This window comes from Papilio xuthus, unplaced genomic scaffold (genome assembly GCF_000836235.2).
Source record: "Papilio xuthus unplaced genomic scaffold, Pxut_1.1 DF826933.1, whole genome shotgun sequence".
In the NCBI taxonomy this organism is placed as follows: Eukaryota; Metazoa; Arthropoda; class Insecta; order Lepidoptera; family Papilionidae; genus Papilio; species Papilio xuthus.
The window spans coordinates 3127135-3150226 of NW_013531716.1; the positions used below are offsets into that span (position 1 = coordinate 3127135).

A 23092-nucleotide genomic window follows, 5' to 3' on the forward strand; every position below is an offset into this window, starting at 1 on the left:
TGTCATAAAACTCTTAAGCAATTGAACAACTTGTAGCTTTATCGTATTCTTCCTTTTCATTTACCTTATGTTTGTTTCTGCCCAAAGTCTAAAGTTCTGGATGTTTTGTAGTGGTCTTTTACAAGAAGTTTGTTAACACATGTATTTTTAAGCTGTACATTCCTGTCCAATACCTTGATAATATTTAGCAATGCTGTGAAGATTCCTTCAGAGGTACGTTTAGGCTTCTTCATAGAAGGTAAAAAACGTGTACAGGATCGCATCAAACAGAAATGCGTAATCTTTAGGTAATACGCGTGAGTATATGCTTGTCTGTTTAATTCAATAGTTACTTATTTTTATCTTATATTTATAATGCTAATGGAATTTAAAAAGAAAGAAACAATATAAATTTGTCACATAAATTTATTCCCAATCTTTGGACCCTATAATGCTTTAAAACTAATAATAACATAAATACAACACTGCGATAAATTAATTATATAGTTGAAACAGAGATTTATGTCGGCGACAGCACCGACATACATTCAAACCTCTGTAGTCTGTACGATATAAACAAAAACAATCTCGCCACGGCCTCAGCTCTCAACACAAGACGCGTAGAAGCAATCTCTACAAAGCAAAAGTCAAAGCTCAACTCTCAATAATTAAATCTAATCGATGATCTAAACTAGAAATCTATCATTAATTTAGTACTAATATTGTTTATTATTACAAGAATATTGACAATATATTAAACATGTCATTTTTTGCAGATATAATTTGATTATAACAAGACAAAAGGCTTCAAGAATAGTTTTAAGAATCGAGGTAAGTTTTGTGTAGCGCATTGCATGGCGATGGTGTTTGGAGACTAGGTTTGTAACAATATCATATTAAATCCTCTATCAACTTACGTCAGACTAATATAAACATCGTTAAGCTCACCACAAGTCTTCACTGTACACGTGTGCTAGCCTCTACGAGATAACGGCACACTACATTGCTCGTAGCACGTATCATGTACGTAGCACGTACGTAGTGCTACGGATCGGGTTTCGTACTCAGGGTTATAAGTTGAATAAAAATCGAATGAGGATGAGCTCAGATTTATTTGAATTAACAATGACGTCTCCAATGCCACAAAACTCCATGAAGTAAGAAAAGAAAAATTAATGAACATCTATAAAAGTTGTAATAATTATAATTAAGCTAAATTTATCACTATTTTTACAATGTCATTATGTTTTTTTTCTTAAACCACAATAACACTTTACCATTGCTCTAAAAGCATTAAATAATCCAAGTCACACAAATCTAACAATTAATTACTAACTATATATTTTGTATGGTTTACTTTGCTCGATATACAAATAGATCACCGGCGACACGCGGTCTCTCCTCACCGGGAAAATACACTTAAAACAAGAACATTAATACTGAATCCGAAGCGAACAGCTAAAAATTATTTTGGTAATTAAGCCATATTAATAATTAGTCTAAGAATTAACAATAAAAATAACATTTGAATAATGTAATTGCGATAAGTGAACAGAATGCGCGCGAGGTTCGGCCGCGTCCGACGCGCGCGACACAGTACACACTACCAATCTCCGTCTACGAAAACAACACTTAGCCGGTATTTTATACTCCGAACGATTATTTTGTTTCATTATTCTATCCATACGTATCTCCTAAATTAGAATTTAACTAGATTTATTAAGGGGCACAGAATTGATATGTTTCCGATACACGGCGTTTGTGTGATACCGCTTCACTTAATCTAACTTGCAAGGCGATGCTAACACCCCTGCACTGGCCTGTCGCACGTCGCACATCGCACAGCGCACGCGGGCCATGTCACGCGTCCGAATTCACTCTGACACACCGACCACGCTCCCACCACAATCTACTCGATGCCACAGTCAGTTAACGTTAACAAAATACGCACAACATATGTATACATACATCCGAAACGCGAACAATATCTCATCGAAAAATCGATACTAACGTCACAAACGAATCCACAGACAGAGTTCAAGCGAAGGTCAGTATGAAAGAAGAACGCGCGGCTTCCAAGCGAGGAACGTTTGTAGAAATTGAAAGAGCAACGATAGCGTGACATGCAGCCGATTGCATTACAAGTACAAGACGAGGATACAGAATAAACGTCTCTATGAAACCGCTCTTTACTTCTAATTACATATTAATATTACGATGATATGTATCGAGTAGTCCCGCAATAGGTGACGTAGCCGTGTCCGCAGCCACTGGACGTCTCTTACGCGCTATCTACGGTCGTTGGACGGAATCATGGCAGCGGCGGCGTCCGATAAAACGTTTACCTCCTTAACCAAAACTCATGGATAAAAGACAGTGTAAAGTTTAAAAATGTAGCGTTCTAAATTTGAATTTAAAATAAAAGAATTAGTTTGAAAATGTTGAAATACAAAAAAATCAAGAAGTTTATGTTGTATTAAATTATGTTGTTGGTTTCGTTGTATTTTCAAAAGGGACGCCGCTCGCCGTAAGTTGGGAGATCACTACTACACTATTACACAATTACTTACACACGAATTAGCATTACATCGAATTAAATAAGTAAACATTGACTTAGCTTAATTACTAAAATCGACAAGGATTTTCACGAAGGGAACCGACATCCTGATAGTGTAAATTGTGGCGTACCGTTCTGAAATAGATAAAAATTGCACATAGTTCACAGCTGTTAGGTAACGATGATCTGTGACCAGACGTATTGCGTACATGCAACCTGTGTAAGTTCACACAATATTTGGAACTGGTATGGAACAGAAGATAGCAGAGATTGTAGAAAATCGTTACGATAGTACGTGCATCTTATAATACGTGTTTGGTACGGTCTGAGGTTAGTAATAAAATTATGTATATCGTTTATCTTTGGTCTATACGCAACGACGCTCGGTATAATGTGAAAGTCACATCACTATAAACGATGTATAAAATTTTGCTAAGTCAAAAAATTGACGACATTTTTATTAAATATTGACTAAGAAACTTTTCATAAGAATTCACATGCGGATTACACTGGTCTTCTGACGACATCTGTCGTGTGAATAACTCATTGATTTCCGTCGAGTCAAGATTTTAATCCGAATATCCGAAACCTTATAATTACAGACTAAGCAGGGATTTTTTTTTACGTTTTTTTCAATATAATTTTTTTACATGTTTACATCAGCAGAATACGTCACTAAATCTATAATACAAACATCAAGGTTTCATTTTTGGTTTGCTGCCGTCTCGCGTGTCGTGTACTTATCATCACCTCCCCGTCATCGTGACATTGAAGGTAACTCAGTAACTGAACAGATCTTCATATATATAGTCAACTAGTTAAAAATAAAAAATATATTAATCTTCCATTTCATTAAATACTAACACTTGGGTAAATTTAACTTCATTACATTCCATTATTATGTACGAATAGATTTCGTTATAAAGTAATGTAACTTTGCTCATCGTCTACAATAAATACCCTTATCTAATTATAATATTCATCTAATGATTACACAATAAAAGTAACTACTAAATATTTAAATTAGATTATTACCAAAAAGCTCGTCCAAGCATGCAAATAGAATAACCATTTTCACTATACAGCGTGGCGCGCGGCTCGCCGTACACAATATTATATACTATTAATTAATATAGAGATTACATTTAGTTATTTAACTCTCATAAGGCCAAGGCTAAATTCTCGCAAGGATACGTGACGGGCCTCAAGGGCGCCTCGGGGGCGCCGCGCTGGCGCCGCCACGCATTGCACTTCACAGGGCGACTCCGAGGGGCGCACTCCTCTTGTCGTATAGAATTTACTCTACAATTACAATTATTGCAATAATTCAATATAATCGATAGAAAGGAAACGCGAGACCAACACTAGAGTGCCAGCGCGATTAACGAGTGATCGAACATTATAAAAATGACTAAGAAAAGCATTTAGGTAAATATAATTTGAAATAGTCATGAGAAATTTATTTAAATATGCTAACATTATCGCGACTAAAAACAAATGTATCGTAATTATTACATACAACTTTATTAAAAATCATTCAACTTGAAATATTATATAACAAAACGTAATTTTTCTATGAAGGGCACCTTTGGTTTTTAGCTTACTCGAATGTGATATTATCCTAAAATGTTTTTATTTTAATTTCTGGTATTACGCTATATTCATAACAAATCCTCTAAGTTGTAAACATCGGCCTCGTAAAAACTAATATACAAAAATTTCCCACAAAATAAGTTAGTTGTAAATAAATCTTATATTACATAAAATGAATATTAACTATTATTTGTTTTGCAAAAACAGTTTACATTTAAGGGATAAAATAATTTCAAATAATATAATCATGAACGGTAAACAATTCAACTGGAATGTTAATGATAATACAATAATATTTATTCTAAATTTGGTATCAACAAAATACACCACACACACACAGATATACCCCTGACGCGATTAATATTGTAAACAAAAGTATAAGGAGATGAGAGCATTGGCTACCGCTAGTGCAGTCGCAGCGCCGACGCAATGTTCTTGATCCTGATCAACCGTAGAAAGGGCGCGCGTAGCAGCAGCAAGCCCCATCTCCGGCGACGGCCCCGATGCCACTCAGAGGATCAAGATGGCGCGTCCCTCAGTTAGCTGGTTGTCAAGTGCCGAGAGCCACGAACGAATTAATGTTGTTCGCCCTCTTCTCCGCCTTTGGCTCCCTGTCGGTGGCGAATTGAAACATTAGATACAAAGAAACGACAAATGTGTTGATTATTGTTATGGTTAATCTATTCGTATACTTTTGAAGCAGGTAAGTGTCGTTAACTAAAGTGCACGGTGCAGTGTGATAACGTCATTTGCATATCTCGGTATATTGCACTTTGGAAACCATATACGACGAGGGATAGACTAAACGTAATGGCAATATGAATGTAATTATTTTATGGCATCCAAAGCTTCATTAAAGTTGATGACGAGCGGATTCCGGTCGTTTCAAATGGCAAACAACATAAAAGTGGTAGTCGCAGAGATGCAGAGGTTGATTGTGATAAGAAATGAAGAAGAATCAGTTCGTCAGCAACGCGATTGAATGTGCTCGTGCATACTTCATGTGCGAGAATCCAGCCGTTGTGTGCCAACTTATGCCTCGCGAATTCGAGGTGGATGGCGCCCTCCGAGCTGAGGAGTAGTGCCCCCTGCAGGCGCGCCATGGCGGCGGCCGCCTCGCCCGTGCTACCGAACTCCACGAAGCCCACGGGCCCCGCCCCGGCCCCGCCGGGCCCGCAGGCCCCGCCGCCCCCGGCGCCGCCCCCCACCAGCCGCAGGCGCGCGAAGCCCGGGCAGCTGTCACCACCACATTCAGTGTTGCCCGCACTCGTACCTCTCGGGGCCTTTTTCCTATCATGCGAGTTTTAGCCCACGTGCAGAGGAAAAGTCATCGCGGATTAGCATTAGCAACATTTGGAGTTCAACCTTCATAGCAATGTATAGTACTAATAGTCGCTAAAGTAGACAAGCTGTCAACGCGCAGGCATGTATACGTGCCTGCCGTTCTTACTCGCTTAATCATTTACCGCGTGGAGTCAACCCGTGAACCATCCCTAAATAAATTATGTGGATGTCTAATGACAAGGCGACGGGACGGTGGCGGTGACGGGTGGTTACAGTAAACCTGGTTGGGCCTTTGAAATCACACATGACAGGAAAAAGGCCCTCAATATATTGGTGTTTGTTGTGTTGTCAAGCGTCAATTATAATTTGGATTGTGTTTATACGGCATTTTTGATAAAGTATTTGCCAGTCAATTTTTTTTACTGGAATACATAGAAATTGTTAATTTTTTAATTAAAAAAAATTATATAAAATAGTTTTGAATTCCATTCAGCTACTTTTATAACAAGTGAAGAAGTAAAGAAATATGGTATGTAGTAATCATCTTAATATAGGTAGCTACATAGTTATATTTTCTTTCCAAGTCATATGACGATTGACAAAAAATCAATTATTATTTAAGTGTAAGTGCATTGAATGATGTTGACGTTTGTGCTTTACGTAATAATGTGTGAGTGAAAGTATTGCCATGCTATATAGTGGTACGGGTGCAGGCCCTATCTCATACAAACTGTTATTAATATGAGTTTGTATGAGACATCGTACTGACATTAATACCCAATATTAGCCGAAATTGTGATATTCGGTGCGACATGCACTGTGGAAAATACAGTCACATTTAAATTAAATATTAATAATTTCGATACATAAGGTGTAAGTTTATTCTACATTAAATTCCATTACAAAATAGAGATCGACTTTTTGAGTAAAAAAATCATAATTAAAAACAATTGACTGCTGAATTATTAAAAGAAAATAAACTACAACCTTTGGTATCAATTTAAAATAATTTTGTTACCATGCATATTAGAGCACATAGTATATTTTATATTATAAAATAGTACATATTCATTGAATTTGAATAAAATATTTTCAAGTCAAGAATAAAGAACAGAAACAATCACAATAAAAAAAACTTATTAGATTAAAGTAAAATCCAATTGAAATTCACACATTTGAATAAATTGAACCTCCATTTCTATTTGCTATCCTAGTTCCTCCACATGTCATCGATAAAATATTTATTATTTCTAAAACCAAATTGTTAACAACACATTGTGTTTAGCTTCCTCTCAATACGTAAGATGACTAATATACTTGTAGTAGCTGTTTTAAGATACACCAGTTTCTCCATGAAATAAGGTCTTTGAAATGATTTTATGCTAAAACACATACCTGCTGAATATCTCCTTCAGCTCATGTTCAGAGACGAATTGTCCGAGGTTCGCGACGAAGAGCGTGGAGCAGGGAGGTGCTGGATGCGCCGGGTGGCCATGGTGCCCCGGGTGGCCAGGATGGCCCGGGTGACCGGGATGGCCTGGGTGACCAGGATGGCCCGGGTGGCCGGGGTGACCAGGGTGCGCGGGGGGAGCGGGCACTGCGGCGCCCGGCGAGCCCAGCGCCGGCGCCGGCAGGACGCACGCGCCCAGCGTCAACGGGGTCTATAAATAATACAATGTTATGTATTTTCATCCACCGCGATGTGACCGCGTTTTACACATTGTCGAGGCAGTAAACAAGTTTCTTAAATAATCTGTCCAGCGATCCTTCGAGCAATTCCTTTCCATCATAAAAATAAATCTGGTCACTCACGTGGTGTGGCCTATCGGCGGCAGCTAGTCAGAGGTAGGAACGCACTGGCGCCATCTGCGGGTGGATGGCGGGGTGCACGAGACCGTGCGACAGCGCCGGCAGCTCGCCACCATACGCCAGCGGATGGTGCCACAGCTCGCCACCGCCCGGGAAGAACGGACTCGCTAGGTCTACACCCACAAACCACAACTCAATATTCATACTTCGTAAACAATAACAGAATAAATACACATTGTAGCTAATTTCTTAACATCTAAATTATATGGACCTTATCATAAACCTATAATAAAATATTGCCTATTATAAACATTTGATAAACTAGACAAACGATGTTTTTTTATAATACTTAGCTAAAGTTAATGTGTTTTAAGGATTGTTTATTTTCATTTCATAAATGTATATAACGTTGAAATGGATAGAAAGATCTTTTTGACTTCTGGTTAATTAAATATTATACATATAAGCAATATTTACATTATCTTAAAAACAAGTTTTTCATAATAAAATTTTACCTAAGCAAAATTCACTTCGGTAAGACAGTTCAGTTTATGTTATTGCAATGTGAACAATTAGCTTAAAACATTTACTATAATAAAGGATAAAATAGTAGAACCCGAAAAGTACACTTTAGGTTTTAGCTTCACGGAGCTAGGCTTGCGTGGTCGTGTAAGCGATAACAGGTACTGGCCCAAAGTCGTGCTTTCACTCGACTAACACACTAATTATTAAAACCGATCATTAATTTACAATGGCTTGTATAATTATTGGCCTACTGATTAATCGCGTTTGTATAGTCGCCTTCGTTAACGGTGTTCCAGTTACAGAATATGCTTTGTTAGCATCTTGCATCAAATTGAAATAATTAGGGTGCATAACCACATACTTTGATTAGATAAAAAAAATAGTGTGGGTCATCTGTTCTGTATCTTAATCTATTATGTAGTGCGAAACACATCTTTTACAAGATTAACCGACCTTTATCGTTTAAAGGTGTACAACGCGTCCAAACGATTGTCACTTTTAAAGTGGAACACCGCATAAGAACACGACTGTACAATAAAAATGCTTCCAGTTTGAATACAACGTAGTAGATATTATTAGGTTGGTGTCGGTTTGCAGAGGAGATCGAGGCAACTGGAAGTGATTGTGTCACCGTGCGGGTAGTCGAGCGAAGGCAGGCGATTGTGCGTGTGTGGGACTGTGACCGTGGGCCGTGGCTGTGGGAGTGTGGGTACTTACGTCCGGTGAGAGGGTGCATCAATGCGGGGTGTGCGGCCGGCGCGGCTGTGGCAACTGCCGGCTTCGGCTTGCTGACCTTCGTGTTGCTTTTAGCGAACTCCAGCCGAATCGTTTGCGGCATGTCTGGGTCGAACCGGACGCCCTGCTGTGAACAGCCGCAGCGGCGCGGCGCTCCGATATAATGACGATGGAACGGTCAGACGCCGCGCGGCGAAGCTCGCCACAGATATGTGTTACGACGCTCCGAATACTGTCTGTACGCTTATTAGGTGCTTTATCTTCATATACTACGAAACGGTTCGTAGTCAGATTTATATTTAAATAATTTTATGTATGATTCAAAAGTCGCACCCGCGCCTGCTAATGTGACGGAACACAGTGCTCAGGGTGAGGCGTCAAACCTGTCAAACAGTGACATGCAGTTGCATATTTACACCGTCTAACTGTCTTCCGGCAGCGTGGGAGCCGCTTGCGGTCCGAGTTCGGCGTCGACCGCTCAGTATGTGCATGGTTTTAGCATAACTTACGATGCGGTTACTTGACTCAGGAAATGTTATTTCAAGTCTACTATGAGTATATTAACTATAGTGCTGCTTGGCTGTGTTGAGGCATGTGATGCGAAGAGGTTTAGTAACACCGTGCTTTGTATTCCTTTTATTATTTACAAATAGCATAGTTCTTTCTCCGTACGAGAACAAGAAGAAGTTATGTGATACTGTTAAATTATTTTAAGCGTATTTAAATATAATAAAACATCTTTGATGAATAGGGTTTTAGTTTCGTTTAAATAATCATAATCGCATAAATAGCTGTAGATATAATAAATGTAATCTATCAAACCATAGAAATGGTAATAAATATTAAATAATTATTCCATTTTATAGATAAATATTATGAAATTCAACTCAAAAAGTACACATAAACAAATGTCACATACAGTCTGAACTATTTCTTGTTACTTGTGCACGCGCACATCGAATGCCTACCGATAATTCCATAGCCGAATAACGGATTAATAGGATTTTTTTAGTTAATTACTTTGAAATAGCAGTTTTAACATTTCAATGGATATGAATGTAGTAAAATTGTTATTTGAAATGTAGTTATTTATAATTTTTGTTATTAGTTTGAATCGTATTGATATTTATGTAATATGTATATTTATTAAGTGATAGATCGGTGATGTATACCAACCTGAAGGTCTTGTTTAGCTGCCTCGGCGCCTGCTCTGGTGTGGAAAGTGACGAAACCCACCGGCTGCAAATAGTGTAAACTTTATTATTATGACAACGTAATTACTAAACTAAATATTGTGAGTTTATTAACCACTTAATAAAATATAGACCTGAAAATAGTTCTTGAACAATTAGAAGTTTGAAAATTTAGAATCTATTGTTAAAAGTTGATTTTCCTATGGAAAGTAATAAAACTTTAATATTCATTTTTGTTTAAATGTTAAATAACAGAAAGGTAATTCCGACAAAAAAGATTCCAATTAATATTTCAAATAATCAGAAAAAAATCAAATGAATGAAAATTCAGATCACATTCTACTTGATAGGATTTAGAAAAAGAAAAATGGAACGGATAAGCTCGTCAAAAGTTCTCTGTCGAGTGTAGTTCGTTAATACAGCTCGTGCGGTACATTGAATGAGCCAACTCAACTATCCATATTTCGCAGGTACAGTCATCGTCGTTCGCAGTATTCCACATTGAAAGCGACAATTGTTTTTATGTGTTGTACGTCTTGAAACTTTAATGTTTATACGCATTTTTTTTACATACATTAGGGGACAAACGAGCAGCGGGAACACCGAGGTATTAATCGTTGCCCATGGACATCTGCAAGATCAGAGGAACCGCAGATGCGTTGCCTGCCTTTGAGATGGTAATACGCTCGCTTCTTGAAGGACCCTAAGTCGTAGCGGTTTGGAAATGCCGCCGAGGACAGACCATTCCACAACGCTGCTGTGCGAGGCAGAAAATTCCGCGAATACCGCACGGATCAAACGGATTCTAATTTGATCAAAACATCGATGGCATCCTAATCCAAAATTTTTCTATGTCGAACACCGCGTACGACGGCGACTGTACCTTGAATGATCCAACTTAACTACCCATATTCCGCAAACTCGCTTGCAATTCATTTGCACGCGTGCTCTTCAAACACGGAATAAAACCGACACCGGATTAAATAGACGTGCAGTATGACGAGCGGACGAACTGCAAGTTTATGTACAGATACTACAGAGTGTTCTCAAAAAATGTTTTATTGAGAGATTTTAATTGATACGATTTGATAGAATACGATTTTAAGACGAAAAAAATATTTCTGTAATTTTTTTATTCAAAATTTATTTCTAATTTTGCTTAATTAACACTTACCGAAGCTGTTTTTCCATTCTTACTGGTGACCTTTAGAAGCGATCCCTCGTAGCCCTGTTTAAAATAATTAGAATAAGTTAAAAATAAACACAATAACCTTCGCCTTATAAAAACATTTATAATCTCTGGGTGATATTAAGGAGGCTTTTATCCAACAATAAAACCAATTTTGATTGAAAATTAATGTTGTTTAAAACAGTAAAATAGGATTCATGCTGCACTTAGATATCAGTTTTATAATTTACATATGACGAGCATAGTAAACATTTTCCATTACAAAAGCAAACTTCATGTTGTGAAATTGCTTTCTTTGGTTAGTACCGTCACGTCATGGTGCAATCGAGGTTAAATACAACCTTCTAGATGGTGCAACCCCGTTCCACGTACGGACGTAAACACGCGATACACTAAAACTACCCCCCCGTTTAACTTCGCCCCTCGTAATGCTCGGTGCCAACCGTGCCAAGGAACGTAATCCCCCTTATCGTCAGACAGAATCGATTCAATACGAATATTACATATCGGAGCATGACATTTGATATTTACAACGCAGTAATCCAATCCGTTATCTCGCCAGTCGCGTGACGCAAACGATACAGTTGCTCAATCATATTTTTCTTGAATATTTGAATTTTTCGTGCAACATGAATGATAGATCGGGGATAAAGTTAGCTTAAAATATTAAACAATATAAAATATAGAAATCACCAAGAGTTTAGGAATATATTAGGACTATTTTAAATATATATTTGAAATATATATATAATGGTAATTAGTCATATTGATTAAGAGACTTACTCATACTAAAATAAATAAAAAGATTTTTCTTAAATAATATTACATCTTAATGACTAATTCTAATAAATGCCATAAATATCTCACCTCATATGCTCGGAATAGTAAGTATAATTCCCGTGGCTTGGCGTCCATGGGCAGGCCGCTCACGAACAACGTCCGCACCTGTAATGAAGTGATTCTCATTTTATTAACTTAATAAACAAAGTTTTGATACGGGATAAGTTTCACAGCTCATAGTTTCACCGTAAAAAGAATATTAATACTTGGAACTACGTTTAAATCTTTACCGGTATTCAACTTCACGTTTAATTAATTAAAAATATCACTAAAGTTTATAGTAATACACTTTTAATGTTATTAAAATCGATTATTAAAAAAAGAGGAAGATAGTTGTTTATTCTTTCTTTTCTTAGAAATTGAGTGGGATATTATCAAAATCAACACAAAGAGGCGAACAATCTTTCAATGCCGGTACTTCCCGATTATTTATCAGCTTTTGTAAACGTTTCAACGCATTAATTCGTCGGGTCCATTTAATGAAATAAAACAGAGTTGGTAATGGCTGCGAGATTTGCCGCGTGCGGAAAATGGAGATTAATTGCTGGTAACACCGGTCGCCTGCGACGCCAACGCCATCTTGTTATGCACTTTATTTATGCGTCTGAGTTTCCTTTTTAAATATCTGTTGTTTATACAAAAAAAAATTACCTATGAATTAATTTATATCAATATTTTAAAGACCTAGTAATTTTTTAAAGGTTTGAAAATTATCGCATATGTTTTTGCAACAATAGGTGCCAGTAGGAAAACCATGTAATGACACAGGGAGTGTAAAAACAGGTCTGTTTTATAAGTTCTGTTATAAATATCATCGAGGTTAAAGCACCTAGAGGGTGACATAAAGGGTGGCAAAGCCCAGGCTCTCGTATATATGTTTTATCGCTTCCGTCCTCCGGTCGTCCAGAATGTCGGACCTTTATGTCGGCTATTTTCCGGTCGAATGAGCGGGAATTCCCCCTGTCAATGATACGTGATATTTTTTGTAGTTATTTTCAATAATACTTTAATTTACATAAAAAGACATGAAAAATCTTAAAAGACTTTATTTTCAATCTTAAACAAAGACGGTAATAGATCTGGCATTTTAAAATAACTTGTGACTAATTAAGTAGATCTCAAAGAAAGAATGGATAATATTCTAGGAATAGATTTAAAATTTACTCAGAGAGGAAAGTATAGAAAATGTCAGATCGAGAACTTTGTTATTCAAACCTTTTCAAACAAATCACTTGATTAAATAATTTTTTTAATTATATTTGTACACCGGCTTGTAATGAAAAAAAAATACCCATGTCATCAGCGTCGCTAGTTTCAAAGCTAAAATTCTTAGAAATGATTTTCAAAACATATTTATTCTGACGAAAGTATAACATCGGAAAGAAAGAAAAATGTTCATTCAACTTGTTTATTCATTTGGCGTATTCTTATTTACAAAAAATACTTTTACAAATCTTCTTAATACCGCCAAGAAAAGACTTCATAAATATTTCTTAGAATCTTGTAATATAAAAAGCACAATAGAATAAGCTACACTCCGCTGAAGAGTATTATGTTGTTTTGTCCTGACCGTAGTCCTATCTTGATCGTTTGATTATTAAAAGCGAAAATTATTATTAAGAATTACGTTTTTATTACAAAGGCATTCGCAAGTTTTACGGCTTTTTATTTTAAATGTAACATACATATGTCACTGGCTGATAATATAATTTATTGTCAGTGGATTTATTTTGTTTTTTTTTGTTTAAATTAATGATACAAATATATCTTTTTTTAATCATCCTGTGATTACAGTCTTCGAATGGTAAAAGTCTATAAATGGGTTTGTTATATTTTTGACTACCATACTTTACAAAATTATTTTATTGTGCAAAAATATGTTATTGCAAAAGAATGTATTAAGCATAGGTTATATTAATCTGTAAGTCTTGGTAGTTAATAATACGATCTAAAAAGCTACTAAATTTAATAACAATGTAAAAAAAAATCCAAATTTAATAACAAACATATTTGATTTTAGAGCTTTTAGTAACACGTGCTTGACACAAGTGTTGCTGAGCGCTTGTAACATAAAATTGGAAAACTTTTTATGACATGTCACGTGAAACTCTTCACTAAACACACGGGTACAAACTGCTCGTAACTTAAAACAATGTTTTATTTTAGACAAACTAACTAAAAAAATACATATTAAAAAAAATATTTTGTTTTTCAATTATTTTTTTAAGTGACCACAAAAATTGTTACGAAAATTTTTACAAAATTAGTTCAGATAAATTAAAAAAAAACTTTAATATTATATTATAATAACAATCAGTTTCCATTACCGAAACACTAGTACGAAGTTATATCGTCTCTATTTTTTCAAAAGGGATGAATAGGATGACAACATGTTTCTCTACATGTGTTTAGGCAGTGTAAACACATGATGAATCATAGAACACTTATAATAGAAGCGGCACGTGATCACAAATATTCTCCGGGTTGATATACTTCACCCCAGCGCGGTGTGACCGGTCACTTCGAAACTGCCTCTACATGTCGACCATTTCACACTTGGTCGCACTTGGCTACCCGCACTGTAGAGTTATGCTCTACATTGTGTACCCAAGAGTTCATATAAAGTATTTCCATAGAAAAAAAAAGATTTGAATTGTTTATCATTAGTAATATTGTATAAAATTACTACGTAATTTAATAATTTGAATAAATACAAATTGTGCTGTAATATAATTATTTTGTTTGCAGTTCTACGCGTAAATAGAACAAATCACAAGAAAAATAAACAATATAGATACTATCATTAATTTTCTGCTTATTTTTTTTTAATTTTATAAGGTTACAAACCGGGCATCTGAATTTACCAAACAGCGACATTTATCCATATACATATGTAACAAAACATGCGTTGCCTACCTTATCCATGTTAAATTACATGTTTCTATTGAATTTCTTACATGAAAAAGTAAGTGGAAAACAGCTTTCATTTCCTATTCAATTTCTATTCGTATCTATCTGTCAAAAATGTAGACATAAAATGGTTGTTCGAAAAGATTTATCTCAATTTTACGGTTCCACGATCACGAAAGCGAAGCGAATACTTGATCCGTCTAAAGAGGTTGATACCATCTACGAACAGACTGACATTAATGCGACGGAAAAAAGCGTTAAGTGGCCTGAAGTTAAACTCAATATTATTTGTCTGTTTGCTTTATTAATTATCTTTGGCAACAAAATCAGTGAAAATGATTTATAATAAGGATAATGTGTACGTTTTGTTGGGTCACAGTGAATTCGATATATGTAATTAATAAATTTGTTAGTACAATTAACTATACCACCTTGAAGGAGCGATGTAAAGAGGTTAAATGTAAAATAAATTATAAGCTCATAGCTTAGTTTGGGGCAAATTCTAGGAATGTATGATCTTAAATTTGTATTACACATTAATATTCCGAGGTTAAATCTATAAAAACTGTTAAAATATTAAATTAATAATTTATCTTTTTTTACATTTTAGAACACATTATGATTGAATAATCACCATAAATCTATGTTGGTATTAAGCAGATATAATATAGAGGCTATATATAAAGGAGAAATAAAAAATAAACTGGGATACAGGTGTATTCACACGATCGATCGCGCGAGCATGCATCCGAGCCGAGTGGAGCGGAAACACCCGGGGCACTGCACAGCGAATTTATCACGTTTGTATACATATCTATATACAACACATGTGTGTATGTCTACCTTTTTAAAAAACAAATATGACGCCATCAATTTAGGTTAGTTATGTTGTCGCCATGCATCGCTTCCACTTAAAAAAAAAATATTTAAACACGGTTAGAAATCGCTAATCAGACGCTCTGGATTATTTTTATAAGCACGATTTCTTTGGGTTTATTTTCTTAATCATTGACGCAATAGATGATTAGTAACAGACGAGGACGACAGATTGCCACATGCAAAGTTGCCGGTATCATCAATGTTCAGACAGAATTATGTTGACAACTAAATGCTGGCTGGATTGACTAATACTGGCTAAATGGCAGGGCCTAATATTTATTTTTAAAGCGTTAACCATAGTGGCTTAAATAATTTATCGAGAAATATAAGACGGTGTTAATGTTATAAAGAATTTTTATAATTTATTGAGCTTTAAAAAACAATATATGCTATGTGGACTAAAAGCTAATTAATAAGTATTGTGTTTGAAACATAGCAATACAAGTTTGTATGGAAAGAAATTTCTACAATAACAAAATAAAAGAGTTAATCAAATTGAACCAGCCACATGTCTATTGGCAGCGACGTTGTTATTTCCACATACATAAAAAGTAAAATAATGAAAAAGTCGCCATGTTTGAAACACGACACCACAAAGGGGTTGCTGAAATTAAATGTCACTTCTCTTTGCGCTTAAATAATAAACGATAACATTCATATATGTATATATTACATAGTTATTTAAACTTTAGTACGGTGGGATATTCATCATCAGCTACGTCCCCACGGAGCCTACCCTAAGTTAGGGTTTTCTTCGACATAGTCTACCACACTGGCCCAGTGCGGGTTGGTTGACTTCAAAAATATCATTGATTTTCTTCGTAGATATGTGCAAGTTGCATCACGATGTTTTCCTTCACCGTAAGAACATCGGATAAATGTACATACGTAAATCGAAAATAGAAAAACACATTGGAACATGGCGGAATTCGAACCCAGGACCTGTAGATTACAAGTCAAGTGCTGGAACCGCTGAGCAACCGACAGTAGATATTATTGTAGTGGAATATTATTGTTGCATTTACATTGTGATAATAATGAATGTCTCTACTGTAAAATTATATTTAACACGGCTGTAGATTTCGAAACCATTTCTAATTCCGTTAAATTTCAAACTCGTTAAGACTCTGTTAGTTATGCTTGTAATTGTATCTTATATCTTTAAGGTCAAAATAAAATAATTTTAAAACTAAAGTGTACACCATGTTAGCATTAAGAGTCAGAAAGTAAAAAAAAACTGATTTGGTTACTTAATTTTTATATACGTTGTGGAAGTTAAAATGTTAATAAAATTTTATCCGTAACTCGTTATTAAATAAACATAACATCTAATAATTGCGTATTGTTTCCATAGAATGATCGGGAAAATGTTTATAAAAATATTTTAAAGAGCCGACAACGGGTGTGCTATTGCTGAAACAAAATATAGCCTTATTGTGGTTCCCCGCTTCAATGCCGCTATTGTTTTATTTCGATTTTTCTCCTTGATTGAAATGCCTTTCACTTGAATGGGAAATCGGCGGGAACTTTCACTCAGACCGCTACAAAGCAACGCTTTTTTACGCTTCATTATCTGAAATAATATTTTGTAGCGCCATCATATTTTAGTGCCAATGACTCCGCTTTTTTATATAATATAGGTGTAGATTCAAATCTTACAGATGCATTTAAAGAACTGGGCATGTATTCGTTGTAGTATGAGAAATTACACTTAGTTATCTTACTAACATTATTAATGCCAATATTTAGATGGATGCATGGAGAGAAGGATGGATGTTTGTTACAAGATATCTCCAAAACGGCTCAATGAATATCGATGAAATTTCGCATAGATGTAGAGCATAGAAGAACACATAGGCTACTAATAAGTTCTTTTCTTAATTCCGTGACAGCTAGTTTTGATTAATAAATTTAAATATGGCAGTTAGTAATGGGTTTGGATTTATAAATTCTTTTTTTAAATAAAACCTTCAGAATGTCTTTGTCCGAAAACGATTACGAGCAGGTACCCTTTAATAGAAATAAGATTCAAAGGTCCGAAAATATCCTATATACCTATTTTTAATCTACATTCTGTGTGTTGAATAATAAACAGAACAGTTTTTTATATTCTACTAGCTGTCGCCCGCGACACTGAAAATAGATGTTGGCCGATTCTCAGACCTACACAATATGCTCACAAAATTTCATGAGAATCGGTCACGCCGTTTCGGAGGAGTATGGGAACGAAAATTGTGATACGAGAATTTTATATATAAGATAGACTGCAAATTGTATAATTTAGATTAATTTATATTGAATATAAAATGTTTTGTTGGTTTGTGTTGAAATTCAAATAAAATTCACGAACGAATTCGAAGAGTCTTTTGAATCGGGACCACATTTGTTTAACTTTAAAAATGGAAAGGAATATTTCTTAAGTTTCAAATTGTATTGAACAACAAAGCCGGTTGCGACCGATAACATAATATTGTAAAGGCAACTTTCGCATGGAGTGCGCAAAGTTTGGAAAGGCAATTTTTCTTCCGACATCAATGTCAAAAGCAATAATTCTCAACTTGAAAGCAAGCTTTCAAATAACCGGTCGGGTGCGCGCCGAAAGACATATCGTGTTCGAAGTTTACGGTGAAAAATTATATTTGGTTTTATTAGAATCACTCGCTTATACTGAGGGGATATATTAAAAGGTGAATAAAAATAATTACTCTTACTCTTTTATCGAATTAAAGTAGACGAGCTGGAAAAGAGAAATCGCTAAAATCAGATATAAATGTTAGTTATAAAGATTTAGAATTTGTTTAAAAAAAATATATATATATATATATATATTTGTTATATTATATTGAAACACACAATTTCGACAGTATGATCCCTTGTGACAAGTTAATAGAAAACTGGCAAGATGGCAGCCGTATTTATTTTGCAAACAATCAAAGGGAGGCCGCTCGGTCTTGCGGCGGGACGGCGGCGGCGGGAAGCGATCGACTCGGATAGAGATATTTCTAATTTTTCGGTTGACCTGCGCCGCAATACTGGCAGCTCTCGAAAAATAGATATAAAACTAAAGCAAACAGACTGGAAAAAGAAGAAGCAACTCTCAATTTGAAGAGTAGCCGAATCCCTCGGTTAATTAAAATCGTTGTTTGAACATCGTTAGCATAAAATCGGTGCGCGCTCTCAACCTGAAAAAGGTAAAATATATTTCTTTTCATAATTGCCTTACAGAACTTTTTATTGAGTTTAAAAACTAAGTTAACGAACATATACAGTTTAATTTTGTTTTTAACATTACATTTTTAATTAAATTCAAAGTATAAATTTATTTTTATTTGTTTCGTTCAACTTTAATATCATTTTGTATCTTTAATGACTATCATTAAATTAACTTGTAAATTTTATGAAAATGTTTTATATTTGTACCTTTCATTTTGAATTTATACATATTTTAATATAACTACAACTGCCTGCACTGTACCTTTAGAAACATAATTGTCGTACAGTCGACAATTTTTTTTATAAGAGAATCCTCTAGTCTATATTAAAAAATGTGATATAATTCTTTAAATCAGCACGTCGATTAGCCGACCCGTACGGTAATTACCAAAGTCGGAGCAACAAAATCTCGGAGCAGAAAAGAGAGAAAAAAGGGAGTTTCGCTGCGCAATATTGCCGACCACCTGCTCCGCTGAGATAGGGATCATAATGTTAATTTAATTAAAGGACTAATCTAAATTGCAGACGAGCCGACACTCCGACGGCCATTAAAAGGATATTTCGTCGCCGACAGTTCAGTTGGGGAAAGTTACCGCTATAAATATCACGGAAAACAAGCCGGGGGACGTTTAGTGCGTCAAATAAATATGAAAATTCTCAATTTTACGACACCGCCCGGCGCCGAGCAATAAGATTCACTTGAATGAAAATAATAAACAAGACGTTTTAAAAACTATTCCATTTGTTAATTAACCAGGTAATCATATTGTCGTACCCGTGATCTCGCCATCATGCGTAGGAGGAATAGAGGGGTATAGTGGGTATGCTTCCCATCTGGAAGAGAATCCCACATAACTACCGTGACCCCCCCGGGGCACGAAGTATGCATAAAGCATTTCCCTCTGTAAAAAAAGGTAATCATATTATAAAGAGATGTCATAAAGTAATTACGAGACAAGCAAAGGCAGTATGCATCAAAGACATATAATGGCATCTTAGATATTGTCAGCCGGTAGATGGCGCCGTAGCCTTCTCAAATGACAATATTAACGAGGCAATAGAAACTGCTATTATATACATATCATATCATGTCCAAAGATTACATTACAATTAAGACGGTACACTGTCTTATATTTCGTCGACGTTAACGGTTATGTATCTGCAAAATTTAGCGAAGCTTCATGATACCAAGCATAGATAAAAAATGTAAACGTAAAAAAATAGAATATTCGCTTCCCCTCCACATGCTTTTTCGTCCTGCAGACGCCAACATCATGGCGATCTTTGGGGGAGGCCTATGCCCAGCAGTGGGCGACTTACGGCTGAGAAAGAAGAAGAAGAATAAGACGCCAACAATTATATGTATGTATCTATACATATTAGACATACTAAATATATAATGGGTAAATGTAATAAATAACATGACTATTTTCACAGATTCAGGGCCCAAGCACCGAGCGTCCCTAACTACCCCATACAAGCTTCGCTACCAAAAAAACATAAGACGGCTTGAATGGGAATCGACTTTAGAACAATTGAGAAGTAACAATGAGTAACCAAAACTGTAAGGTCAAGGGGCATTTTCATTAACCGTCTGTACTCCGTTAGAGGTTCAGAAACATTTTCTAACTTTAATTAAACTCCGCGACAGTACTGCTGTAGTTATCTTAATTGCAAGCGACCAGTTTAACTCCCATTAAGAAGGGGTTCCTCAAGTCTCTTAAACAAGGAAGAAAAAGTTTAAAGCGATAAAGATGCTTTGAATCTTTATCACTGCGAAGCAGCGGGAGGGGGGGAGGGGATAGGACAGACAACGAAGCGGCGTCACCGAGACGGACGGAACTGAAATGCGATTCGGATAAAATGTATTTAAGTTTCCATTCTTTTAAACTCAATCTAGATAAATAATTACAAGAAGAAGTATCTCTTCATCAATCTTAATACATCACGATATGACAAAAACCATTTATTTCTCTGTCCTTTACCTAAAAGTTAAACTGTGATAAAATACGCTGATAAATTTCTGGAATTTTTTAGTATTTTACCAAAGGTCAAATATGTTGTCAATCACACAAACAAAATAGGAACTCTTGAGCTTAGAGGGTAAAAAAAAAGTGTATCAGTAACATTAAGGATATTTTAAAACATTCAACGTTAGCTGTTGCCTGCGATTCCGCCGGCAAGGAATTAAAAAACATAATTAGAAACCTATATGTTCTTCCAGACTGTACTATCTATGCCAAATTTCAGCGAGTTCCGTTTAACCGTTATTGAATAACAAACATTGACTCGATCATCCATCGAAACTTTCGAATTTATAATATTATTTCGATAGATTAGAAGCTTCTCGCTTATAAAAACAAGACGGCAACCTCATAATCTGTGAACGAGAAGTTTTGTTCTGTATAATTTCTAATTTACATAAATAAAATAGTTAAACTGATCACTAAATATCTACACAATTCAAAGTCAAAATTGACCATGGCCGCAGCGGAATTAACTTGTTAATAATTTGAGTCAATCTAATCAAGTCGAATCAAATAAGATCGGAAATGATATCAATAATTCAATTCGGACAATGTATCAATTAAAATCGATCTGTTGCGAGCCATCACGGTTCACTGGTCCGCCCAAATTATGTTCAATGGATAATTAATAGGTCCCTTTCATTGCAATAACAATAGCGAGAGATGATCGTAATGATCTGCCACAGCGCGGGATACGAAGCTCACTCGGAGGTGCTCTGTTTAATGACCGACAGCAATTAATGTCGATAACGCATCGCTCCATTTGCCCTGTTTTATATTCAATTAATTAGCGCGCCGATGCGTAGTGAAAATAAATCGACATGTATATGAAGGGAATACTTTTAATACAATTATGTGTCTATGAACTTGTATATGATTAATGAATTTGAACGCATACTGATCAGATTTAACTGTGAGATGAGATTAAACGCGAAATCGGAACCTTAAACTTTGAGTCCGGTCTTAGGTCGCGTAGGACCAACACAGATGGTAATAGCAAATTTTACCTTTGGAGACCAAGGGCACTTGATTGCTGAAACCGTAAATAAAAGTAGTTTAGTTTTACTCTAACTAATTAACATTTAAATTGCACCCAATAATTCTGACCCCTAGATATAATACAAACAATTTGCGATTGCCAAAAATGCTAACTTACACCGAGCCTTTTAACTAAATTGGCATGCGCGGCCGCTAGAGGGCGTCGTGAGCTCGCGATAAACATAGGGGGTTACAAGCGGACCGGGTTTGTCTCGTCTTATTTGAAATTCAAATCCGGCTGCAGGTGAGAACACGATTGGGCTCCAACTTCCGGTACAGTTTAGATTCGACGCCGCAATTGAATTTAGCAACTGTTACTCACAGACCGAGTGTTGGATTTGCTTATGAAACCGATACGTCCTCTATTCAAAGGCTATTTTAGGATAAACTTCCTCCTTCCTTTGAAGGTGTCTAGGATGGATAGAGTTATCATTGCAGTAGAGTTATTCAAGTATTATATATGCAATTGGGAAGGACCTATCTTCAGATTTAACACGTTCAGTACCACTATGATTTTTATTTATTAAATTGAATTATGATAATAGTTTAAAAAGTACAGTCGAAGAATTTAGATGTTACATACCTCCCACACAATTACGGCTGGTGGGCAAATGTGATACTTGTTTTGAATAGTTTAATAGACGGCTTATATGGTGCAAATAGCACAGTGTTCTGACTTAATCCTTCCGATAAGGTACTAGAGTCGGGACGATTAAGCGTAGTTAAGTCTAAGGATGTACTTGAAAGAGATCAACTAGCAATACTCGGCGCCTCGTAATGAGGAGGCTTATGAGGGACGGGACTGTCTGTACCTACAGTCTCAGTGCTCATAAGTCATTACTTAAAGTGAAAATATTTTGTTGTGAATACATTTTAATTCTTTCACAAAAAATCTCATTGCTCAAATCTTGGTTTTGAATGTTATAGAAAAAAAGGTAGAACTCAGTAAAAAGAGTAGAGTTACCTCCTATCTCTTTTGTAGTAAAAGGTACAGCTTGTTTTTAATTGTCCAAGTTATGGAATAAGATGCAAGTTACTTAAGATTATTGAGCTACGAAAGAGAGTCAAAAGCTTAAACATGTTAAATCTATAAAACAATAATAATATTTATATCATGAATTAAAAATGACATCAATATAAAATTTATTATTTTGATTTGAGTTGCATAATAAAACATAGAAATCACTTTCCATTTTACAAATACAAGTAGAGGATTTAATTTATTTTCTTTAGTCAAGAATCTAGAAAGAATTCTTTCGTTCAACGTCTTCATCCCGGGCAATTTTTCACTGCCTCGTATCTCTACAGTATTGTGCACTGG

General features: G+C 35.6%; 1 protein-coding gene across 1 annotated transcript; it reads right to left on the reverse strand.

Moving 5' to 3' along the window:
• Positions 1-4023: 4023 nt before the first annotated feature.
• Positions 4024-8585, reverse strand: cpo (RNA-binding protein). The gene is made up of 4 exons (XM_013317688.1): positions 8465-8585; positions 7271-7395; positions 6809-7074; positions 4024-4740 (listed from the first exon to the last, which is right to left on the reverse strand). Exons 1-4 carry the CDS (start codon positions 8583-8585, stop codon positions 4680-4682), a joined length of 573 nt encoding a protein of 190 aa, XP_013173142.1. The 3' UTR covers positions 4024-4679.
• Between the last annotated feature and the right edge of the window lie 14507 nt (positions 8586-23092).

Bases quoted from the DNA above. Each gene is read 5' to 3' on its own strand.
- cpo (XM_013317688.1), bottom strand. From the start codon at position 8,585: ATGCCGCAAACGATTCGGCTGGAGTTCGCTAAAAGCAACACGAAGGTC. The intron at 7,396-8,464 runs GTAAGTACCCAC...TTGTGGGTGTAG, and splicing joins GATGCACCCTCTCACCGGAC to ACCTAGCGAGTCCGTTCTTC. The intron at 7,075-7,270 runs GTGCGTTCCTAC...TATTATTTATAG, and splicing joins TCCACCCGCAGATGGCGCCA to ACCCCGTTGACGCTGGGCGC.